The following is a 22,167-nucleotide window of genomic DNA, read 5'->3' on the forward strand; positions in this document are numbered from 1 at the left end:
AGGTTTAGTGTATATTTTTGAGTTAATGGCAACAAATTTTCTGATGAATTATATATGAAGTGTGGATAAATAGAACTAGTGTGACTTCAGCGGTGGGGTGGTAGATGATGGTGCCATTTCCTGCTGTGGGGAAGGAAACCAGTAATTCCCTGCCAATTTTATATCTAAGGCAGCAAACATGTTGAACGGGCAGGTGGGTCTGTAGCTTAGGAAAGAGCTATAAGTTAGAGAAAGTGGAAGGAATGCTTATTCCTTAGGAACTTATGGTTTAGTGGGGAATATAGATGTTAAAAAAGTTCATTATATACTGTAATAAATTTATAATAGAAGCCATAAAAATGTACAGTAGATTCATAGAGAAGGAAGAAGCTGACTTCAGGAGTGATCAGAAGAGCTTCACAGAGAAGGTGACAAAGAAGGCATGTAAACTTGTAAAGGTAAAAGTTTTAGCAAGGTGCCTAATAGAATGTTGGCTGCAGATAACAAAAGTTACTTAAATGCCTAAAGGCAGTGTTTTATTTTATCTAAAGATAATCTCAATATAGGAGAGCTTTCCTTGGTGAGTTCAGCAATTAAATGGCTGCACCAGAGACCCAAATTCTGTCTTTCTGCGTTGCCATCCTCAGCTTGATGGCATTGTCCTCACTTCACTATTCTCCCCTCAGTGGTTATAGGACGATTGCCACAATTGTAGATGGGACAGTATCCAGTGTTAAAAGAGGGACTAAAACGTTCCCCAGAAGCCTTCCACTGGACTTCCCCTTATGTCTTACTGGTCAGAACTGGTCACACAATTGGTGCTGACATACGTGGATATCTGTAAAAATTGGGATTCTGTTAGTGTGGAGGAAGTGAGGCATGGATCCAGTGAGCATTGCCCCACTGTGAATCAGGTATACAAAGTGGGGATGGCAGTTCAAACCTAAGGAACAACAGCTTGAAGACAAGGAGGTGTAAAGAACCTTCAAAATCTGAGAAACTAGAGTTAGCGTGAGAAGAGCAGAAGGTGTATTATTAGATAGGAGCTGGAGCGAAGTTGGGATCAGACTGTAAAAGGCTTTGGATGCCCTGAGGAGGAGTTTAGGCATTACTGGTCCACTCAGTGGGGTACTCGCAGTGAGTTTTAGTGCAGAGGACAGTTCAGAGTGGGCCGAGACCGAAGACTTGTTGGGAGGCTGTGAGGTAGACAGAACTCTGATGTGAAAGGGTGGTTGATGTGGGCAGGGAGAGAAGAGGGGTTTTCAGGAGAGGGGTGTGGCGGGCACATCACAACTGCCCAGATAGGGGAAGATGAGAGAAAGAGATGACTTGAGGTCTGTGACCAGAGGTCCTGCGCGTCTTGTCTGGTGAGGGCAGTGGCGCGGTGATTGATCCCATTGTTGCAGATGAGGAGGTGACCTAAGGTACTTGAGGGGATCATAGGTGCTGTTGCAGGCTAGTTACCTTTGTACTCGGAGAACTCTCTATCTCCTGCCTTCTCCTGGACGTCAGCTCTGCAATGGGCACCAAGCTGGAATTTTGATAATGAACTGAAAGAGAAAGTAGAAGTCAGCAGTTTAATTTTCTTAGTTTATAAATGAGAAAGCTGAAACCTAGTTTGATTTGCTCATGGTTAAGGAGCCATTACAAAAAAAAAAAAAAGTTTTTTTTTTTTTTGAATGGATCAGTTAGAACTTGAGTTTCTTACATCTTAGGTAAGTACTTATTCAGTCCCACCATACTTAATATGGTAAAATAAATTGGCATTTATTTTATTCATTAGGACTTGGACTCTCCTGGCAGAACATAGAACTAAGAACTAAGTTGTCGTTTGCCAGTGTTGCTTTTATGAAAAGCTGGAGAAGGATTGTTTTAAATGTGTCAAAAATAAAGATGTCACTATGGTATTGTTGGAGCGTGAAAATGGGAAATTGGTTATCGTCCTCTCAATTATACTGTCCATTTACTGTTTTTATTAAATGTAATAAACCTACACTTTCCTCATGTCACGTGGACATGGCCTGAGGATATCATTGTTTACTACCTTAGTGGTAGATTTTTGGCTAAGGAAAAGCTAATGGCTAGAAGTCCTAAGTTGAAAGGGTTGTGTCTCTGGAATCTGTCTTCCCTCAGCTGCTTCTAGACTCCCTTTCACTCACTCTTTTTCAGCCACATTGGGCTGCCTCACTGTTTCTTAAATACACCAACCACGCTCCCAGTTCAGGTCCTCCGCACTAGCTGTTTTCTCTGCCAGGAACAGTTGTAGGGAGCTCGGTGTACACGTGGCATCCGACTCTGGTGTAGTCCTATCAGGGAGCGCTCTGTACAGCCCTATCTTACATAGCAGAGTGCTTCCTGTCCTCCCAACCCGGCTTTATTTTCCTGTACCACTAATCGTCTGGCAAAATATATATATATATATATATTTAAAGATTTTATTTATTTATTTGACAGAGAGAGAGAGAGCACGCACAAGTAGGCAGAACAGCAGGGAGAGGGAGAGGAAGAAGCAAGCTCTCCGCTGAGCAGGGAGCCCGATGCGGGGCTTGATCCCAGGACCCTGGGATCATGACCTGAGCCGAAGGCAGGTGCTTAACCGCCTGAGCCACCCAGACGCCCTGGCAAAATATATTTTTATTTTATTGGATTTTTTTCCCCTTTTGTTTTTATGCCCACAGCCAGGTGCCCAGATACCAACAGACCCAAGACTTTGAGTTTTTACTTCTTAGAATTTAGCTCAGGGCTTTAAGATAATGTCATGGGTATTGAGAAATATTTATCTGCTTTATGCGAAACAGCAATGCAGGCATGATGATAAATGTGTTCACGTATCTGACAAATATTTATTGGGTGTCTGCAGTATATCAGTCAGTGTTCCAGGCACTTGGGGATACTGTGATCTCTGCTAGATTGGAACTTCAATTTGAGAGTGAGGATGGAGACACATGGGGCGCCTGGGTGGCTCAGTCAGTTAAGCGTCTGCCTTCAGCTCAGGTCATGGTCCCAGGGTCCTGGGATCGAGCTCCCTTGGAGGGCTCCCTGTTCAGCAGGGAGTCTGCTTCCCCCCTCCCTCTGCCCTTCCCCTTGGTGTATTCTCTCACTGTCTTGCTCTCTCGCAAATAAATAAATAAAATCTTTTAAAAAAAAGAGTTTGTTTAATGTCATTGTACATAGTAACTAATATCTATAGAGTCAGGGTACTGAACCCTTGGGATGTTTTCTGAACATCTTTTGAACCTCATGGTTCTAAGATCTCTGTTTATTCAAGCCAAATTCCTCGCCCACCCTTCACCGCCTGTTACAAATCAGATGTGTGGCATTGGTGGCTGTTTGCTTTATTATTATTTTTTTAATAGTATTTCTTAACTATGAGAAATTAGTGCCAGTTTCTATTTTTTATTCAAATGTAGAAACTGATAGGAAAATGCTTGACCCACTTTGGTGCTTTTCTGGGGTTGATGGAAATAGTATCATATGCTATATTTAGAATTGATATCTTTTCACTCTTGGTATTTTGTGCAGAGAACTCATTTAGCTGAAGTGGAGTTATATAAATTGGAAAGTAATGTGTTGCATTTAGAGCTATTTTTGTGGCACTTATTTGTATAACTGACAATTTTTGAATTACTATTTTTTTTTACTATTATTATTATTTTTTAAAGATTTTATTTATTTATTTGACAGAGAGAGAGCGAGAGAGTAAACACGAGCAGGGAGAGTGGGAGAGGGAGTAGCAGGCTTCCTGCCGAGCAGGGAGCCTGATGCGGGGCTCGATCCCAGGACCCTGGGATCATGACCTGAGCCAAAGGCAGACGCTTAACGACTGAGCCACTCAGGCGCCCCCCTCTTTTTTACTAGTATTTAGTAATTGAATGATCCATAAAGTGTACTGCACTATTTTCATCTTAAGGAATATTTGCAGTGTTTAGATTAGACATTGTTACATCACCTTATAACTTAGTGAATAGGGGAGATACATATACAGAAATGTGATGTCAATATGTGTAAACTCGTCCAGTAAAACCTTTGCCCCTTGAGCCCTAGATGAATAAGTAATTCAGGAAACTTTAACTTCTAAGTGCTGAATATTGCCATCAAAAAAACCTTTTACAGAAATCTACTATAGATCTATTCAATAGATTTGAATGAATGAGGTCGATCTGTTTATGGATATAGCTAAACAACTTAGATGTTACCTTGTAGGGCGTCAGACTGAATTATCACTACTCTGATATGTGAAGTGAATATTTAAATACTAACTGTCTCAAATCTAGTTGCTGAACTGTACTAGTGATCATACCTTCAGTGTTTCACTCATGTTCTTCGGAGCTTTTGAGAACCCAGAAAAATCCTCTGCATATAAAGTTACACAACGTCAGAAGGCCCTGTGTCTTGTATTTGAAAGTTCCAGTACTCTGTTTGGCTTTTTGTCCTCTAATTCAGTGGTGCTGGTTTGCTTTTTCTTTTCTTCTCTGCTGGGTCGTTGCTCGTTTCTTACCGGATGGCTTGTGGCCAGCCCTCACTCCAGTTCTGTTCGTTAAGTTCTGTTGGCTGCTGTTGGGCACACATCTCCTTGTTTCTTTGATTCTTTCACTTCTGATCTCAAATGCTGTCCACTGGTGTCTTCTCTTTGTTTTTGTTTCCTGTAAGCTCTGTCTCTCTCTTCAAGTGAAAATATTGGTCGTTGTTAGAGCAGTTCTTTCCTTTTCATGAGCTGCGTTGAGTTATTACTGTTGGTAGATCTGATCTAAGTTTTGTGTTCTCTTGTCTGTTTTAATTTTCTTGGTTTTGATAGGTAGCTGTTTTGATGTTAAGAGTTCGGGTTTTTGATTTTTGAGCTCCGTGCTATTAGAAGCTTTAGTATTCTTTGATTTTTCACATAATCTCAGTTTAAAATAACAAGACCAAACAGTTTTAACTTCAGTGGAGTAAGTTAGTGGAGGGGAGATAAGGAATTGATCATTTTTTAAGGGGGTGTTTTGGGTTACTTAAGGAAAAAATAAAAGGCTTCCTGGTGATAGAATGAAGTCGTAAAATCTTACAGAAATCCAGTTTAGAATCAAGGAGACAAGATGCCCTGGGTTTAGATTGCTATTCCAAATAACGTTTTATTGGGGGAAAAATAAGGGACTAATAAAATGCATTGAGCATTAAGGCTCTTGAGTGACGATTCGATGGACATTGTGGGGAATCACTGGATAGAGGAAGGTAAGTACAGAGACTCAAGCTTCTATCAAGTGCAAGTCAGTTAATATCTTTCTCTAGTCTTTAAATAATTTTAACACTGTGGTATCTCCCCTTTCTTAACAGATGAACACTGGTCAGCGTAGGGATGGACCTCTCGTGCTTATAGGCAGTGGGCTTTCTTCAGAACAACAAAAAATGCTCAGTGAGCTTGCAGCAATTCTTAAGGTTAAAAAATGTGCTGAATTTGACAATACAGGTGAGTTTTATATATTTATTTTTTGGTTCAAAAAATTTTTAAATAGGTAATCCCTTTGTAGACCTCCCTTGATAATTTATATGTTTTAACTACTGGGGATTGGCAGTATGCTTTGAATCTTGTAATCAAAAATGTGTTCATAGTTATAAACTACAGGCCTAATTTAGTTAGGAAACATGAAGTTTAAAGCTTTGCACATATTCTAGGACAGAATAAGTGTCAGAAGGGCAAACTTCTGAGTTCACTAATGACAGATAAATTGTGTGCAATGGAATGCTTTAATTCTTTAGTTATAATTTGAAAATAAAAATATATGTTTGCTAATGTGGCTTTAAGGTACATGGTTTATGATCTGATTTTTCATGTTTTTGGCCAGGATGGAGAATGATACTAAATTTAAAAAGTCTTATATCTAAGTATAAAGATTGTTGCTTTTGAAGAAAATTCAGATTATGAAGCGCTGACTAACTGGTTCTTATAGTTAAAGAATTATTTTGGTTTATATCTCTGTTTTTCTTCTTTTTTTTTGTATTCTAGTAACTCATGTCATTGTTCCTGGGGATACAGTTCAAAGTACCCTAAAATGTATGCTTGGGATTCTCAGTGGATGTTGGATCTTAAAATTTGAATGTAAGTACTGGACTTGGGAGAACTACAAAATGAATTGACTAATTTCATTTTTTATGGTGTTCTATTGCCAATAATTATTTAAGGAACTAAATGCTATTCCCCCCCCCCCCCCCCCCCCGGTTAGTCACTGTATTTTGAAAAAACTTATATTAATGGTATCATTTAGATGTTGTTGATGTGTCCACAGAAGTGCTTTTTAGTCTTCTTTAAAGTCTTTTTTTCTCTACTATGAACTATTTTAATAAAGAGTAAATGGATTATATAGTAGACTTTTAAGCTTAAGCAATCCATATCACTGTTGAGATATATTTAACTTAATAAACACATGTTTTAAATATACTACCATGATGTGAAATAGTTTATGGCTTTCATTTTATGACCTTTTTTTAGGGGTGGGGAAGGAATAGAGGGCGAGGGAGAGAGAGAATCTTAAGCAGGCTCCACACCCATCGCAGAGCCCGACGCGGGGCTCAATCTCACCCCTCTGAGATCATGACCTGAGCTGAAACCAAGAGTCAGACACTTAATCAACTGAGCCACCCAGGCACCCCTTGCTTTATGATTTCTGAAAACTGCACGCTTTCTTAGCTGATCCAGTGTATCTTTAGAAACTGTTGGAAGTTTCGACTGCCTTGTACTACCTGAGTTGGAGTGATTACACCAGCTGTTATCCACACCTCTGCTAAAGATGTATCGTCCTTATCTGCTTCTTCTTGGTGCTCAAGCACCACTTTGAGAACTGCCTTCCACCTTCCCTGCTCTCACTTGTTCGCTTTTCTTACCCTTAGATTCACTTAGGACTTCAAACAACAAAAGAAAGCATATACAGGGTTAATTCCTATTCTTCAACAGCTAAAGTATCTACTTTGCATGTGATGACTAAAATAGGACGGTGGGTATATCTGTTTTGTGCACTAGTTTTTTAGAAGAGAATAATGGTTGTAAAAGAGGTACACAGGGGTCTTGTGATGATGGGGCCGAGTATCTTGATCCTAGCAGTGGTACATTACACACATGATTAAATTGTATAGATCTGCATGCATATGCATACACACAGACCTGAGTGCATGTGTAACTGATGAAATCTGAATAAGCTCTATGGATTGTATCTGTGTCAATTCGTGGTTTTGATATTGTGCTCTAAATGTGTGTAGGGAGTTAGATTGGACCCTGGAGGAAGGGCGCATGGGACTTCCCTGTACATTTCTGTGTATCATCCTGTGAATCTATAATTATTTCAGATTAAAAAGATAAAAAAGGATAGCAAGTATTTTTAATGAAACTTTGTTTTTAAGAAGCAAAGGATGGATTAGAATTAGTTTTAAAAAACTTATGTTATGGCTTTGTGCCTTGAAGGTTTTATGGTAGAAATGCTTGATTTATCAAGATCTTAATTGTGTTATTAATTTGATCTCTAGTTTGAAATTAATTGGGTTTGTAGAACGGTTTCCCTTTAGCAATTGGTATTCATGTCCTTTTTAAATGCAGCTACCACTGTCCTTGTGATGCCAGTCTCCACTGATGGGTCAGATCCAGCGAAGGCTGTGACCAGCACTGTTACTCATCTCTGCTCATCCTATCTGTGATTAGTCTGTCCTGGTTATGACCAGTTCAAGGAGTATGATAAGCAGTTGGACTGACGGATTATGTACATAGAAAAAAAAAGTTTCCCTTTCTGCCTCACTCTTATTTTTGAACTTCTTTTCCCTTTTAAATCTGTGGCAAGTCTTATTGAGCCTCAGTGTTTAAAACATTTGGTTTCATGACTGTAGATGCTGTTTTATTGAAACTGCTCCAGAAGCTTTGCCAGCGGTTATAGGAAGGAACAGATTTTCGTAATAACAAGGTCTTAACAATAAAGAAGCCATGTGAAATTTTGAATGTTAAAGCATTGCTAGTTTAAGTCTTGTTCTTGTGAATATGCTCAACTTGCATCTGATTAAATGTACATGCTACATGATTCATTTCCATAAAATCTGCCTTCTTTAAGAAATGGAAGTTTTATCATTTTAATGGCTTGGCCATGTCATTTTTATAGAATCACAATGGACTCAAGCTGACTCAGTAGTGTGCTGTTCGGTGATTCTCACAGTGCTGAATAACACACTCCAGTGTCAGTAGTTCTGTAGGATAAAGGATGCATGGAATCTTTTTTTTTTTTGTTAATTGTTTTAATTTTTTAAAAGATTTATTTATTTATTTATTTATTTGACACAGAGAGCGCACAAGCAGGGGCGTGGCAGGTAGAGCAGGAGAGGGAAAAAAAGGCTCCCTGCTGAGCAGGGAGCCCTGCCTGCTGGGCTACATCCTAGGACCCTGGGATCATGACCTGAGCTGAAGGCAGACACTTAACCAACTGAGCCACCCAGGCACCCTCGTAATTGCATGGAATCTCTTACTAAAGTTCATATCCTTGTACTTTCTAACAGAGTCCAAAGAGAAATAGGGTCAGGGTTTGGGACAATTCATGTTGTGTTGTAAATGGTCATTGGGTCTATCAAGAGAAGGCAAGAAACTGCAAATACCTTCTGTCCTAATACATATTTCTCACTACATTGTTTTTTTGCGTCAGACACGTCAGTTTGATTTTTTAACATGTTCAGATCTATTCAGAACTTTCTGAAACAAACATGTATGTTGAAGAAACATGAGATGGACCAAAGCTTTCAAAATTAATTGTAAAGATTTATGACTTACTGAAAGTAGGTCTTGTGGTTGAAGATACCGATTAGCTTCCTGGTAGACAAAATCTTTACTTGTTTAACTATGTGGAAACTTCAGTATTCTCTTTTCATGGGATTTTTCCATAAACCAAGTAGATTCAAGAGGAAATTCTATCTAAACTTTTCTCTGTAGATAATTACCAAAATAATCTAACAAATTAAACAAATTTAAACAAATTAACAAAAAGGAATTATAGCTATCTAAATTTACCTATTGGAAATGTTCTGTTTAACCATGTTTGTCTTAATTGGTTACTATCTCCTTATTTTCCCACATTATATATGTAGAGTGTGTCACAGTTAATGGATATACCAATGGGGATTCTGAGAATAGGCTATAGTTAGACTATTGTGCCAGCCATTTGTTTCATATTTATTTTATAAATATTTTACAGAAATGAGAGATACAGATAGGAAAATTCCTTTAAGATTAAGTTTATGACTGAGCTCCTGCTTAAGTCCTGGTTCTGGTGCTAATTCCTCACATGCAACTTAGAACCGTCATCGTACAAGGGTGAATTTGGGTAATTAAAGACATGACTAGAATGAAAAAATAGAAGATACACAAATAAGTGATTTTTATTCACCTTCTAGACTGTGAATACGGCTGAACTACATCCTAAAGATGTAAACTAGCCTTCAAAAAGAGGAAATGTCTTTTATTGACCTATCCTTTTAGTACACTGCTTTCAAAATCTCCTCTAGCCTCAGCTTTTTTTTTTTTTAATCTGCCTCTTCACTTCTCATCTCAATGTGAAGAGAGCAGATGGCTGTCATCTTTTCTTAATAATCTCTCCTTCTTCCCCGTTCTCCTCTTAAGTTTCGCTGCTGCAGAAGTTTTGAAAGTCCTTAACACCCGAGGGCATTGCCATGGGAATGTGCCAAATATTTTACACTGGACTGTGTCTGTGAGGTGAGGAAGCACCAAGTAGGGTGTTTTTTTGTTTATGTTTCAGTTGAGGTGGATGGAACCTAAAAGACAATCATCATACCATCATATTATAAATAACCTCATAATCAGGTTAACAAACTTAGACTTTTCTATTAAATATGTTTCTTCAAATTTTATTCTATTCAATAAAATGAATAGAATCTATTCAGTTCTATTTAAACTTTGCTAATTTCTAAAAAAATAAATATACCAAAGCATTTCTTTTTTTTGTTATGTTAATCACCATACATTACATCATTAGTTTTTAATGTAGTATTCCATGATTGTTTGCATATAACACCCAGTGCTCCATGCAGAATATGCCCTCTTTAATACCCATGACCAGGCTAACCCGTCTCCCCACCCCCTCCCCTCTAGAACCCTCGCTTTGTTTCTCAGAGTCCATCGTTTCTCATGGTCATCTCCCCCTCCGATCCCCCCTTCATTTTCCCTTCCTGCTATCATCATCATCTTTTTTTTTTTTTTTTAACATATAAATGTATTATTTGTTTCAGAGGTACAGGTCTGTGATTCAGAGTCTTACACAATTCACAGCACTCACCATAGCACATACCCTTCCCAGTGTCTATCACCCAGCCACCCCCTCCCTCCCACCCCCCACCACTCCAGCAACCCTCAGTTTGTTTCCTGAGATTAAGAATTCCTCATATCAGTGAGGTCATATGATACACGTCTTTCTTTGATTGACTTATTTTGCTCAGCATAATACCCTCCAGTTCCATCCACGTCTTTGCAAATGGCAAGCTTTCATTCCTTTTGATGGCTGCATAATATTCCATTGTGTGTGTATATATACATGTATATATATGTACACACACACCACATCTTCTTTCTCCATTCTTCTGTCGATGGACATCTTGGCTCTTTCCGTAGTTTGGCTATTGTGGACATTGCTGCTATAAACATCAGGGTGCATGTACCCCTTCGGATCCCTACGTTTGTATCGTTGGGGTAAATACCCAGTAGTGCGATTCCTGGATCGTGTGGTAGCTCTATTTTCAACTTTTTGAGGAACCTCCATACTGTTTTCCAGAGTGGTTGCACCAGCTTGCATTCCCACCAACAGTGTAGGAGGGTTTCCCTTTCGCCGCATCCCCACCAACATCTGCTGTTTCCTGACTTGTTCATTTTAGCCGTTCTGACTGATGTGAGGTGGTGTCTCACTGAGGTTTTGATTTGGATTTCCCTGATGCCGAGCGATGTTGAGCACTCTTTCATGTGTCTGTTGGCCATTTGCATGTCTTTGGAAAAATGTCTGTTCATGTCTTCTGCCCATTTCTTGATTGGACCCTTTGTTCTTTGGATGTTGAGTTTAATAAGTTCTTTATAGATTTTGGATACTAGCCCTTTATCTGATATAACATTTGCAAATATCATCTCCCATTTTGTTGGTTGTCTTTTGGTTTTGTTGACTGTTTCTTTTGCTGTGCAAAAGCTTTTTATCTTGATGAAGTCCCAGTAGTTCACTTTTGCCCTTGCTTCCCTTGCCTTTGGCCATGTTTCTAGGAAGAAGTCGCTGTGGCTGAGGTCGAAGAGGTTGCTGCCTGTGTTCTCGTTTAGGATTTTGATGAACTCCTGGCTCACATTTAGGTCTTTCAACCATTTTGAGTCTATTTTTGTGTGTGGTGTAAGGAAATGGTCCAGTCTCATTAATCTGCATGTGGCTGTCCAGTTTTCCCAACACCATTTGTTGAAGAGACTGTCTTTTTTCCATTGGACATTCTTTCCTGCTTTGTCGAAGATTAGTTGATCATAGAGTTGAGGGCCCATTTCTGGGCTCTCTGTTCTGTTCCGTTGATCGATGTGTCTGTTTTTGTGCCAGTACCATACTGTTTGATGATGGCAGCTTTGTAATAGATCTTGAAGTCCGGAATTGTGATGCCGCCGGCTTTGCTTTTCTTTTTCAACATTCCTCGGGCTATTCGGGGTCTTTTCTGGTTCCATACAAATTTTAGGATTATTTATTCCATTTCTATGAAAAAAGTGGATGGTATTTTGATGGGGATTGCATTGAATGTGTAGATTGCTCTAGGTAGCATGGACATCTTCACAATATTTGTTCTTCCAATCCAGGAGCATGGAACGTTTTTCCATTTCTTTGTGTCTTCCTCAATTTCTTTCATGAGTATTCTGTAGTTTTCTGAGTACAGATTCTTTGCCTCTTGGTTATATTTATCCTAGGTATCTTGTGGTTTTGGGTGCAACTGTAATTGGGATCGACTCCTTAATTTGTCTCTCTTCTGTCTTGTTGTTGGTGTATAGGAATGCCACTGATTTCTGTGCATTGATTTTATATCCTGCCACTTTACTGAATTCCTGTATGAGTTCTAGCAGTTTTGGGGTGGAGTCTTTTGGGTTTTCCACATAAAGTATCATATCATATGTGCAAAGAGTGAGAGTTTGACTACTACTTTGCCGATTTGGATGCCTTTTATTTCTTTTTGTTGTCTGATTGCTGTGGCTAGGACTTCTAATACTATGTTGAATGGCAGTGGTGATAGTGGACGTCCCTGCCACGTTCCTGACCTTAAGGGGGAAAGCTCTCAGTTTTTCCCCATTGAGAATGATAATCGCTGTGGGTTTTTCATAGATGGCTTTTATGATATTGAGGTATGTACCCTCTATCCCTATACTCTGAAGAGTTTTGATCAAGAAAGGATGCTGTACTTTGTCAAATGCTTTTTCTGCATCTATTGAGAGGATCCTGTGATTCTTGTTCTTTCTTTTATTAGTGCATTGTATCACGTTGATTGATTTGCAGATGTTGAACCAACCTTGCAGCCCAGGGATAAATCCCACTTGGTTGTGGTGAATAATCCTTTTAATGTACTGTTGGATCTATTGGCTAGTATTTTGGTGAGAATTTTTGCATCCATGTTCATCAGGGATATTGGTCTGTAATTCTCCTTTTTGATGGGGTCTTTGTCTGGTTTTGGGATCAAGGTAATGCTGGCCTCATAAAACGAGTTTGGAAGTTTTCCTTCCATTCCTATTTTTTGGAACAGTTTCAGAAGAATAGGTATTAATTCTCCTTTAAATGTTTGGTAGAATTCCCCTGAGAAGCCATCTGGCCCTGGGCTTTTGTTTGTTGGGAGATTTTTGATGACTGCTTCAATTTCCTTAGCAGTTATAGGTCTATTCAGGTTTTCTATTTCTTCCTGGTTCATTTTTGGTAGCTGATACATCTCTAGGAATGCGTCCATTTCTTCCAGATTATCTAATTTGCTGGCATATAGTTACTCATAATATGTTCTTATAATTGTTTGTATTTCTTTGGTGTTGGTTGTGATCTCTCCTCTTTCATTCATGATTTTGTTGATTTGGGTCCTTTCTCTTTTCTTTTGGATCAGTCTGGCCAGGGGTTTATCAATCTTGTTAATTCTTTCAAAGAACCAGCTCCTGGTTTCGTTGATCTGTTCTACTGTTCTTTTGGTTTCTGTTTCATTGATTTCTGTTCTGATCTTTATTTTTTCTCTTCTCCTGCTGGGTTAAGGCTTTATTTGCTGTTCTTTCTCTAGCTTCTTTAGGTGTAGGGTTAGTTTGTGTATTCGAGACCTTTCTTGTTTCTTGAGAAAGGCTTGTATTGCTATATACTTTCCTCTTAGGACCGCCTTTGCTGCATCCCAAAGATTTTGAACAGTTGTGTTTTCATTTTCATTGGTTTCCATGAATTTTTAAAATTCTTCTTTAATTTCCTGGTCGACCCATTCATTCTTTGGTAGGATGCTCTTTAGCCTCCACGTATTTGAGTTCTTTCCGACTTTCCTCTTGTGATTGAGTTCTAGTTTCAAAGCACTGTGGTCTGAAAATATGCAGGGAATGATCCCGATCTTTTGTTACCGGTTGAGACCTGATTTGTGACCTAGGATGTGATCTATTCTGGAGAGTGTTCCATGGGCACTAGAGAAGAATGTGTATTCTGTTGCTTTGGGATGGAATGTTCTGAATATATCTGTGAAGTCCATTTGGTCCAGTGTGTCATTTAAAGTCTTTATTTCTTTCTTGATCTTTGCTTAGATGATCTGTCCATTTCAGTGAGGGGGTTGTTAAAGTCCCCCACTATTATTATTGTATTGTTGTCGATGTGTTTCTTTGCTTTTGGTATTAATTGCCTTATATAATTGGCTGCTCCCATGTTAGGGGCATAGATATTTACAATTGTTAGATCTTCTTGTTGGATAGACCCTTTAAGGGTGATATAGTGTCGTTCCTCATCTCTTATTATAGTCTTTGGTTTAAAATCTAATTTGTCTGTTATAAGGATTGCTACCCCAGCTTTCTTTTGGTGTCCATTAGCATGATAAATTGTTTACTACCCCCTCACTTTCAATGTGGGGGTGTCTTTGGGTCTAAAATGAGTCTCTTGCAGACAGCATATCGATGGGCCATGTTTTTTCATCCAATCTGATAGCCTGTGTCTTTTGATTGGGGCATTTATTCCATTTACATTCAGGGTAACTATTGAATGATATGAATTTAGTGCCATTGTATTGCCTGTAAGGTGACTGTTATTGTGTATTGTCCATGTTCCTTTCTGATCTGTGTTACTTTTCGGCTCTGTCTTTGCTTAGAGGACCCCTTTTGATATTTGTAGGACTGGTTTTGTGTTTGCAAATTCCTTTAGTTTTTGTTTGTCCTGGAAGCTTTTTATTTCTCCTTCCATTTTCATTGACAGCCTAGCTGGTTATAGTATTCTTGGCTGCATATTTTTCTCATTTAGTGCTCTGAAGATACCATGCCAGTCCTTTCTGGCCTGCCAGGTCTCTCTGGATAGGTCTGTTGCCAATTGAATGTTTCTACCATTGTAGCTTACAGATCTGTTCTCCCGAGCTGCTTTCAGGATTTTCTCTTTGTCTCTGAGACTCGTAAGTTTTACTATTAGATGTCAGGGTGTTGATGTATTTTAATTGGTTTTGAGGGGGGGTTCTCTGTGCCTCTTAGTGAAGTATTTTTATCAACTAAAATTGATAGGCAACTTCATGTTTACTGAAATCCTTCACCAATGATTCTGTAAGAATTATTTAAAAAAAAACAAAACATCTTTTGATCTAATAGTCCCACTTCTGAGGATTTGTCCTAAGTAAGAAATACTGAAGAAACAAAAAAGTTATTTTCATTGTTATTTCCAATAGCAGGACATGGGGGAAATAACCTTAAATTGTAAGTAATTAAGAAAAGTTTAAATGTATTCTCTGAAAAAATTCATATTTTTATGTGATAAGTATTAAGACTAAAGTATTATAAAAAACAGGATTGTTGAAATTTTGAAAAAGCATAAAAAAATTATATCTTCACTTTTAACATTATATAAATGTGTGAATGCATGCAGGCGAAGGATAGGTCAAGAGAAAATGTTGGTGGGTTGATAAGCAGAGACCTATTTGTGACATTTTAAAAGACGATGTGTGTCTGGGGCGCCTGGGTTTCTCAGTCGGTGAAGCATCTGATTGTTGATTTCAGCTTGGGTCATGATCGCAGGGTCTTGAGATTGAGCCCCACACTGAGCTCCACATTGGGCTCCATGCTTGGCTGGGAGTCTGCTTGGAATTCTCTCTCTCTTTCTCTCTCGCTCTGCCCCTCCCTCTGCTGTTCACTCTCTCTCTGAAAAACAAAAAGCAAACCAAAAAACCCACTGTGTGTCTTTTAAATGAAATCCATGTGCTCTAAGAAGAAATTCATCTTCTTAAGTTCCCATGAAAATTAGAAAGTTTATTTTTCAACTTTACAAAGATTAATTGGATAGGTAAGGGCTTCAGTCTCATTTTCAGTGAAATTAGCACCTGTGTGTGTATGTTGCTGCTGTCAGATATACTGGATCTTTTATACTAGTTCTGTAGACCTAGCAAGTACATTTTGATGTGGTGATTGTCCTACCAGTCAAACAGAAATTCTTATATACATATTTAAACTTTAAATATATGACTAAAGAATACCAAGTATGAGTTTTTAAATTATTTTATTAAGAAAAAATTTGGATGTTTGAAAAAAAAGAAAAAAGTTTAGTCTTTAACCCACAACTCTATAAAGGGGATTATTTGGGGGCACCTGGGTAGGTCACTCAGGCAAGCAGCTGCCTTTCGCTCAGGTCATGATCTCAGGGTCTTGAGATCGAGCCCCATGTCGGGTCCCTGCTCCGCAGGAAGTCTCCTTCTCCTCCTCCCTGTGCCTGCCGCTCCCCCTACTTGTGCGCTCTCGCTCGTGTTCTCTCTCTCTCAAATAAATAAATAAAATCTTTTAAAAAATTAAAAATAAAATCTTAAAAAAATAAAAGGGATTATTTTGATATTGTTCATAATATGGGGTTTTAGAATTGATACCGAAAGTTTGCCTAATAAAATTTTACGATACAGCATGTAATATATATCTATATATTTAAAGATATGTTTGTTTATTTTAGAGAGAGTGTGTGTGTAAGCAGGGGAAAGGGCAGAGGGAGAGGGAGAGAGAATCTCAAGCACACTCTGGCTGAGTGCAGAGCCTGAGGCAGGGCTTGATCTCACGACCCTGAGATCATGACCCTGAGATCATGACCTGAGCCAAAACCGAGTCAGACGCTCAACCGAATGAGCCACCCAGGCACCCCAATACAGCATGTAATATATTTTTGTGGTAGAATTTGATCTGCTTCTCAATATGCATTAAGTAAAATAAATTCAGCATACTCTCCTATGAAGAAATATGCTTTTATATATAAATAAGTTTGTAATTGGAATACTAGCTTAAAAAGTAGTCAGAAATAACCAGTTGTTAAATGGTATTTATATAAAGTTACAAAATCTAATGGTCTGTGATAGCATTTTCTGTGATATCCCCAGTCTAGAGGTTCATGATGTCATGAGTGGAACATTTAGCTTTTATTTTATATTTTCAGCCTTCAGTTCATTGTCCTTCCACTCTGTACTGCGGCATTTCATAATATTGGGTTTATTTCTTCTTTTACCAGCCACCCAGATTTTCAGAAATTACAGGGAGAGTGTAAGTTGTTTTTCCACTATTTTTGTCACTGTTAAAGGTTTCCTGGGATGATTTCCTTTTTTCTAAAGTTTAGTGATATCATAGCTTATTTGCCTAAAAAGCCAAATAGAAAAGCATTTAAAAAATATTTTATTTGTACAACTTGGATATTCATTTTTAATAGAATCAGAGGGGGAGTTTCTCAATGTCTGTTTTACTAATATGCTGTTATTTTGAGTTCCATAAGTGCCTGGTTTAGATCTAGTGATACATTTATTAGGACTTCTGATTTTACCATAGAATGATATTTGTTTCTGTATTTTAATTTTTTTTTTTTTTTTTTTTTTTTTTTTTTTTTTTAGGACTTAGGTGTTGTGTGAGAGTGGTATTTAATTCTGATTTTCACTGCTATTTCAGCTATGGATAACCAGTAACTCCAGAAAAAATAGCAGTTCTTTAAAATGGTTTATTTACTGCTCTAGGTTTTGAAGAAAGTGAGCAGATTCTGTGGCCTTCCATGGAAGGGTAGTTTCCCACTTTGGACATTTAATAAATCTCCATTTTAAAGCTTCCATCTTCATTGTATTTTATAATCATTTGTATGTAGCTGTGGATTTAGGAAACCTTTTTCCTACTCCTTCCCATTTCCATGATTTAAAACTAGATTTTTCCCTTCTAAAACTAGAAAAAAGTGATTAAGCTTAGTATAGATTCACAAGTATCATCAGCAGTTCATGAAAATAAACAGTCATTGATATATATGTGCTATTATGAGGTGTAGGAGGTAAGAGTGGTTACTGGAGATTTAAGATAAAGGGATATCTTTCCATATAGTACAAATTTCTTTTTTTTTTTTTTAAAGATTTTATTTATTTATTTGACAGAGAGATAGATAGCGAGAGAAGGAACACAAGCAGGGGGAGTGGGGGAGGGAGAAGCAGGCTTCCCGCTGAGCAGGGAGCCTGATGCGGGGCTCAATCCCAAGACCCTGAGATCATGACCTTAGCTGGAGGCAGACACTTAACAACTGAGCCACCCAGGCACCCTTTTAAAAAAATTATTGTAGCCCAGAATTCATAAGCTGCGTTAGTATGCAAAGATTCCAGGCTTTGCTAAGGTAGCCAGAGCTACTTTTAATGACTTTTGAGTTAATGACTTTGAGTTAAGCAGTACTTTGGGAATTGGGCTCCTTACCTATATAAAAAAGTAATAAATCAGGGCCAAAGGAAAGCTTCCCTGAAATGGTAGACATGATCAGGAATATATGTGGTCGAAAAGAATCTCTGAACTTTAATAAAAGAGGTAATTCATTCCAGTATTTCTGCAAAATGATAGCTTCAGTCAAAATCTCGAAACATAATGGAACATGTGAAAAGGAAGAAAGGGTATAAACTTTTTATAAGGATAGTGGCTCCACACATTTTAATGTATATATCATTCTGGCATATGTAGAAATCTGTGTTTACATAAATAACATAGCTTATTCATGTAGTCATTTGGTTTGGAAATTATTAGCCGAAAAGCTAATAAATGGTCTTGCATATGCTTCTTATTTCTTCAAAAGAGAGGATAAGTATCCATCTTTTGCTAATAAGCTGTTTTAGTGTCTGATGATGGAATAATACCAACTTTACTAAATATTTATTACAAACATAAAACATTTTTTGGTTTTAAGAAGTGTCTTTTAATTGGTGGAAAATGGCCTATTTTTAAGTCTTGATGTATATATAGAGAATAAGGATTACAATATATATTGTACTTTGGGTGACTTATGTCAATGAATGTTATGAAAGTTCTAATGTTTTGTTTAACATGGAAGATAGGTTTAGGAATTCTTGCTGCAGTTTGCTTAACTTTTATTGAGTAAATAAAATATTAAAATACCATCCATTATTTCGACTTGTTAATTTGGTAATGTTTTGGCTGGCAGATTCTTCCATTTCATTGATGATGTTAATGTATCACTATTTAAATAGCTGAAAGTTTATTTTAAAGTATCTTATCCTTTTTTTTTTTTACTTGTTTAGTAAATCAAGTTAGTTGGTTTATCTCAAAAGAGGTTCACTAGAAAATTGATATGAATTGATATGTAATGATCATAAATGTCAATAAGTAAATGTTGAGAAAGACTAGTAATAAAATAATTGATTCACTAAAGACAAAGCCAAATGCATTGTTCTCCCCACACCTCCTCTCCCAGGGTAGTCACCAGTTTTTGCCATTTGGTATAATTTTTTGCTAATCTCTTCAATGAGGATCCTCCTACTTAGTCATCTGTTAAGTCGTTATATGACATTGTAAGAGAGGTGTAATATGTTATATCTGAGTAGAGAATGTCTGACATTTTATTTGATGCTTTATTTTTTTAATAAAGAATAAAGATTAAAGAATAAAGATTAAAACTGATCTAGGAGTTGGAAGATATCCGAGTTCTCGTTCTTAGTTGTGTCACTGGGAAAACTGCTTAAATTTCTTAAGACTTAAGTTTTGGGATGCCTGGGTGTCTCAGTTGGTTAAGTCAAGTCATGATCCTGGGGTCCTGGGATCGAGCCGCAGGTTGGGCTCCCTGCTCAGCGGGGAGTCTGCTTCTCCCTCTCCCTCTGCCCCTACCCCACCCCCATTTTGGCTCTCTCTCAGGTAAATAAATAAAATCTTTAAAAAAAAGACTTGAGTTTCTTTATCTGAAATGAAGAGATTGATTAGGTGAAGCATCAGGCATTTCTATTTTTTGTTTTGTTTTTGATTTTTTTTTTTTTTTTTTTTACTTATTCATTTGAGACAGAGAGAGAGAGAGAGAGAGAGCATGAGCAGGGGGAGGTGCAGAGGCAGAGGCAGAGGGAGAAGCAGGCTCTCCGCTGAGCAGGGAGCTGGAAGTGGGACTTGATCCCAGGACTCTGGGATCATGATCTGAGCTGAAGGCAGAGGCTTAACCATCTGAGCCACCCAGGAGCCCTGCATCACACGTTTCAAATTGGTAGTCTAAGGGCCAAAGCAGATACAATTTATGTGGACAACTCAGTCCAGCATAACTGTTTACATTTTGTGTCTTTATGTATGATGTTCTTTTTCCTACTGGTTACAGTCTCCAAAACTTCCTGCTCCTTGACACCACGACTTCCTGCTCCTTGACATCGTGTGTTCCTTACATGTTTACATAATCCCTTTGGCCCTTGTAGGCATTCAATTTGGACTAGATGTCGCTCCTAATTTTCAAAAGATTCTTCATATTTTCTATGCTATGACAGCAACTAACAGAACACTTAGTCATCATTCAAGCATGTTATTAAAGACCTGCACACTGTTCCTTAATTTTCAGGGGGAAAATGCTTTATTTTCTTTCTTCTTGATCATGAAGTTGCAGAGAGAGAGTTGGCAGATTGTATTCAACGCACTAATTAGAGCATCAGATTTTTCTTTCTTACTGTATAGAATTTGTTGAACAATTGCTGTAAAGCTGTAAATTTTGTGACTTGAGGTATTCACACTATAGAGGCCCCGGCGTCTTGCCGTGGAACCGCCCTGCCGCCTTGTCTGGGACAGCCAGATGTTACCCTTCTCTCCTTCCCGAATCTGGTGACTGAGCCAATGCCAGCACATCGCTGGGATCAATAGATACCATCTTAATACACCGTTTGACAGTTTCAGTAATCAACCAAATGAATTTGTAAAATAGATAAGCAGCAAGCATGGGCCCAGCCCATTTATTTATTTCTGTAATTAAGACATTTGCTCTTCACTTGTTACAGTAGTTATCATAGGCGTATTCGGTCCTTGGCTTTATATGCTGTCATGTTCATTCATCTAAAGATACTGGTACGAATGCTCTGCAAGTGTCATTAGGAAAGGAGATTTAGGAAGGGGACTACGTGCATAAGCGATAACTAAAAATAATAATTTACATGTAAAATAATGAGTTTAAGGTAAGTCCATGATTGAGTTAGACTGCTAATGTTTTTTAGGTTGGTTTTTAATAATAGAAACAGTATGTGATGCAGTGTAAGCACACAGGCATTGTTTCTGGTAGGATGCTTTGGCCTAGTCAAAAATGTTGAGACTTATTTTTCAATATACAGTACATATTTTTTTTAAAGATTTTATTTGTCAGAGAGCACAAGCAGGGGGAGTGGCAGGCAGAGGGAGACGCAGGCTCCCCACTGAGCAGGGAGCCCGATGCGGGGCTCGATCCCCGGACCCTGGGATCATGACCTGAGCCGAAGGCAGACGCTTAACCGACTGAGCCACCCAGGCATCCCTATACCATATATATTTTAATATTAGCTCCATTAGAAAGCCAGTTGTTTACTCAGTGGGCAAGCTATTAAAAATTTTTTAAGTGCAGTTTTTATTATATGTAGAAACCCAACAATTTTTATAGAACAATTGTATTTATGATGAGTTAGAATAATATTCAGAAGTTCAGCATAACAAACTTGGCTAAATATGATTTTTGTATTAAAAACATTGGAGGAAAGGGATACCAAAGCATAAGCAAAATTAAAGAATCACATGATAAGGAATTACAGCTATCCCAAGGTTGAGTGTTGAATTTGAATATGCATTAACAGTTCCAAGTTAAGAAAAATTCAATCTCTTGACAAAGCTCTGCTTTTGGAGAGATGGTGAATTAGTTGTTAAAATCTCGTGACTTTAAGCAGTATCTTGGAACATCTTTATTGAAGCAGCTCTAAAGCATTTGAAATATTCACCAAGTCATCTTTAGCCTGGAGAATTCAACTCTGTACCTGTCAAATTCCAAACATGTCCCAAGCTCTGCTTACTATTTAACAAGCACTGTCGTGTCTCTGCTGGGTGGCCATCTGAGCTAGGTGCTGTGGACTCAGGCACTTTCCTTATGTCAGCTCACTTTAGAGTCTAACAGGGTTAGACAAAAACTGTGGAAATGAGCAGTGCAGGAGATAAGCCCTCAAGTTCAAATCACTGTGGGCTGAACTAAATGAGGAACTTTTTATCCACCTTCCTTTTGGTAATTGCTATAAATAAAAATTTAGATTTTTATAATTTCATGTGAAATAGCATATTGATTTAGGTTTTTCAGAAAAGAGACTAAAATTAGTGTTCAGTACACTTCACTGCTCAGTTCTCTGAAGGAAAGATTCCTTATATTTATATGGAAAAACCATTTTTTTACATTTTGTTTTAACATAAGTAAGGTTTCTATTTCTGTTTCAGAACAACAGTTAAAACAGCCACGGAGAAGAAAAATCACCTAGGTAAATTACTTGTTTCAGTGAGAAACCAGTACTCGATACTTATTTTGCTTTTATCCTTTTTTTTTTTTTGTTAGGGGTGAAAGCATGTCTACAGAGAAAAGCATGTGAACAGGAGGAAAAATATGAGATTCCTGAAGGGCCACAGCGAAGCAGGCTCAACAAGGAACAGCTGGTATTTGTCTTTCGATACTACTTTCATTGGGCTTATTATAACTTAATAGTATCACTGTCAGGAAAAACTTCTCTTGCCCTTTC

The 22,167-nt window shown here is 37.9% G+C and overlaps 1 protein-coding gene across 2 annotated transcripts in view; it reads left to right on the plus strand.

The window, feature by feature from the left end:
* The window catches only part of BARD1 (BRCA1 associated RING domain 1), an 88,477-nt gene that overhangs the window by 62,784 nt on the left and 3,526 nt on the right, over nt 1–22,167 (plus strand). For both annotated transcript variants that reach the window (XM_028112268.2, XM_028112269.2), the window contains 3 exons: nt 5,290–5,422; nt 5,960–6,052; nt 21,987–22,084. In XM_028112268.2, the coding sequence (XP_027968069.1) occupies nt 5,290–5,422; nt 5,960–6,052; nt 21,987–22,084 (324 nt within the window). The remainder of the gene's footprint in view (nt 1–5,289; nt 5,423–5,959; nt 6,053–21,986; nt 22,085–22,167) is intronic.

This window comes from Eumetopias jubatus, unplaced genomic scaffold, assembly GCF_037043125.1.
Source record: "Eumetopias jubatus isolate StellerSeaLion01/CBP00866 unplaced genomic scaffold, mEumJub1_p1.0 scaffold_3, whole genome shotgun sequence".
Classification (NCBI taxonomy): Eukaryota; Metazoa; Chordata; class Mammalia; order Carnivora; family Otariidae; genus Eumetopias; species Eumetopias jubatus.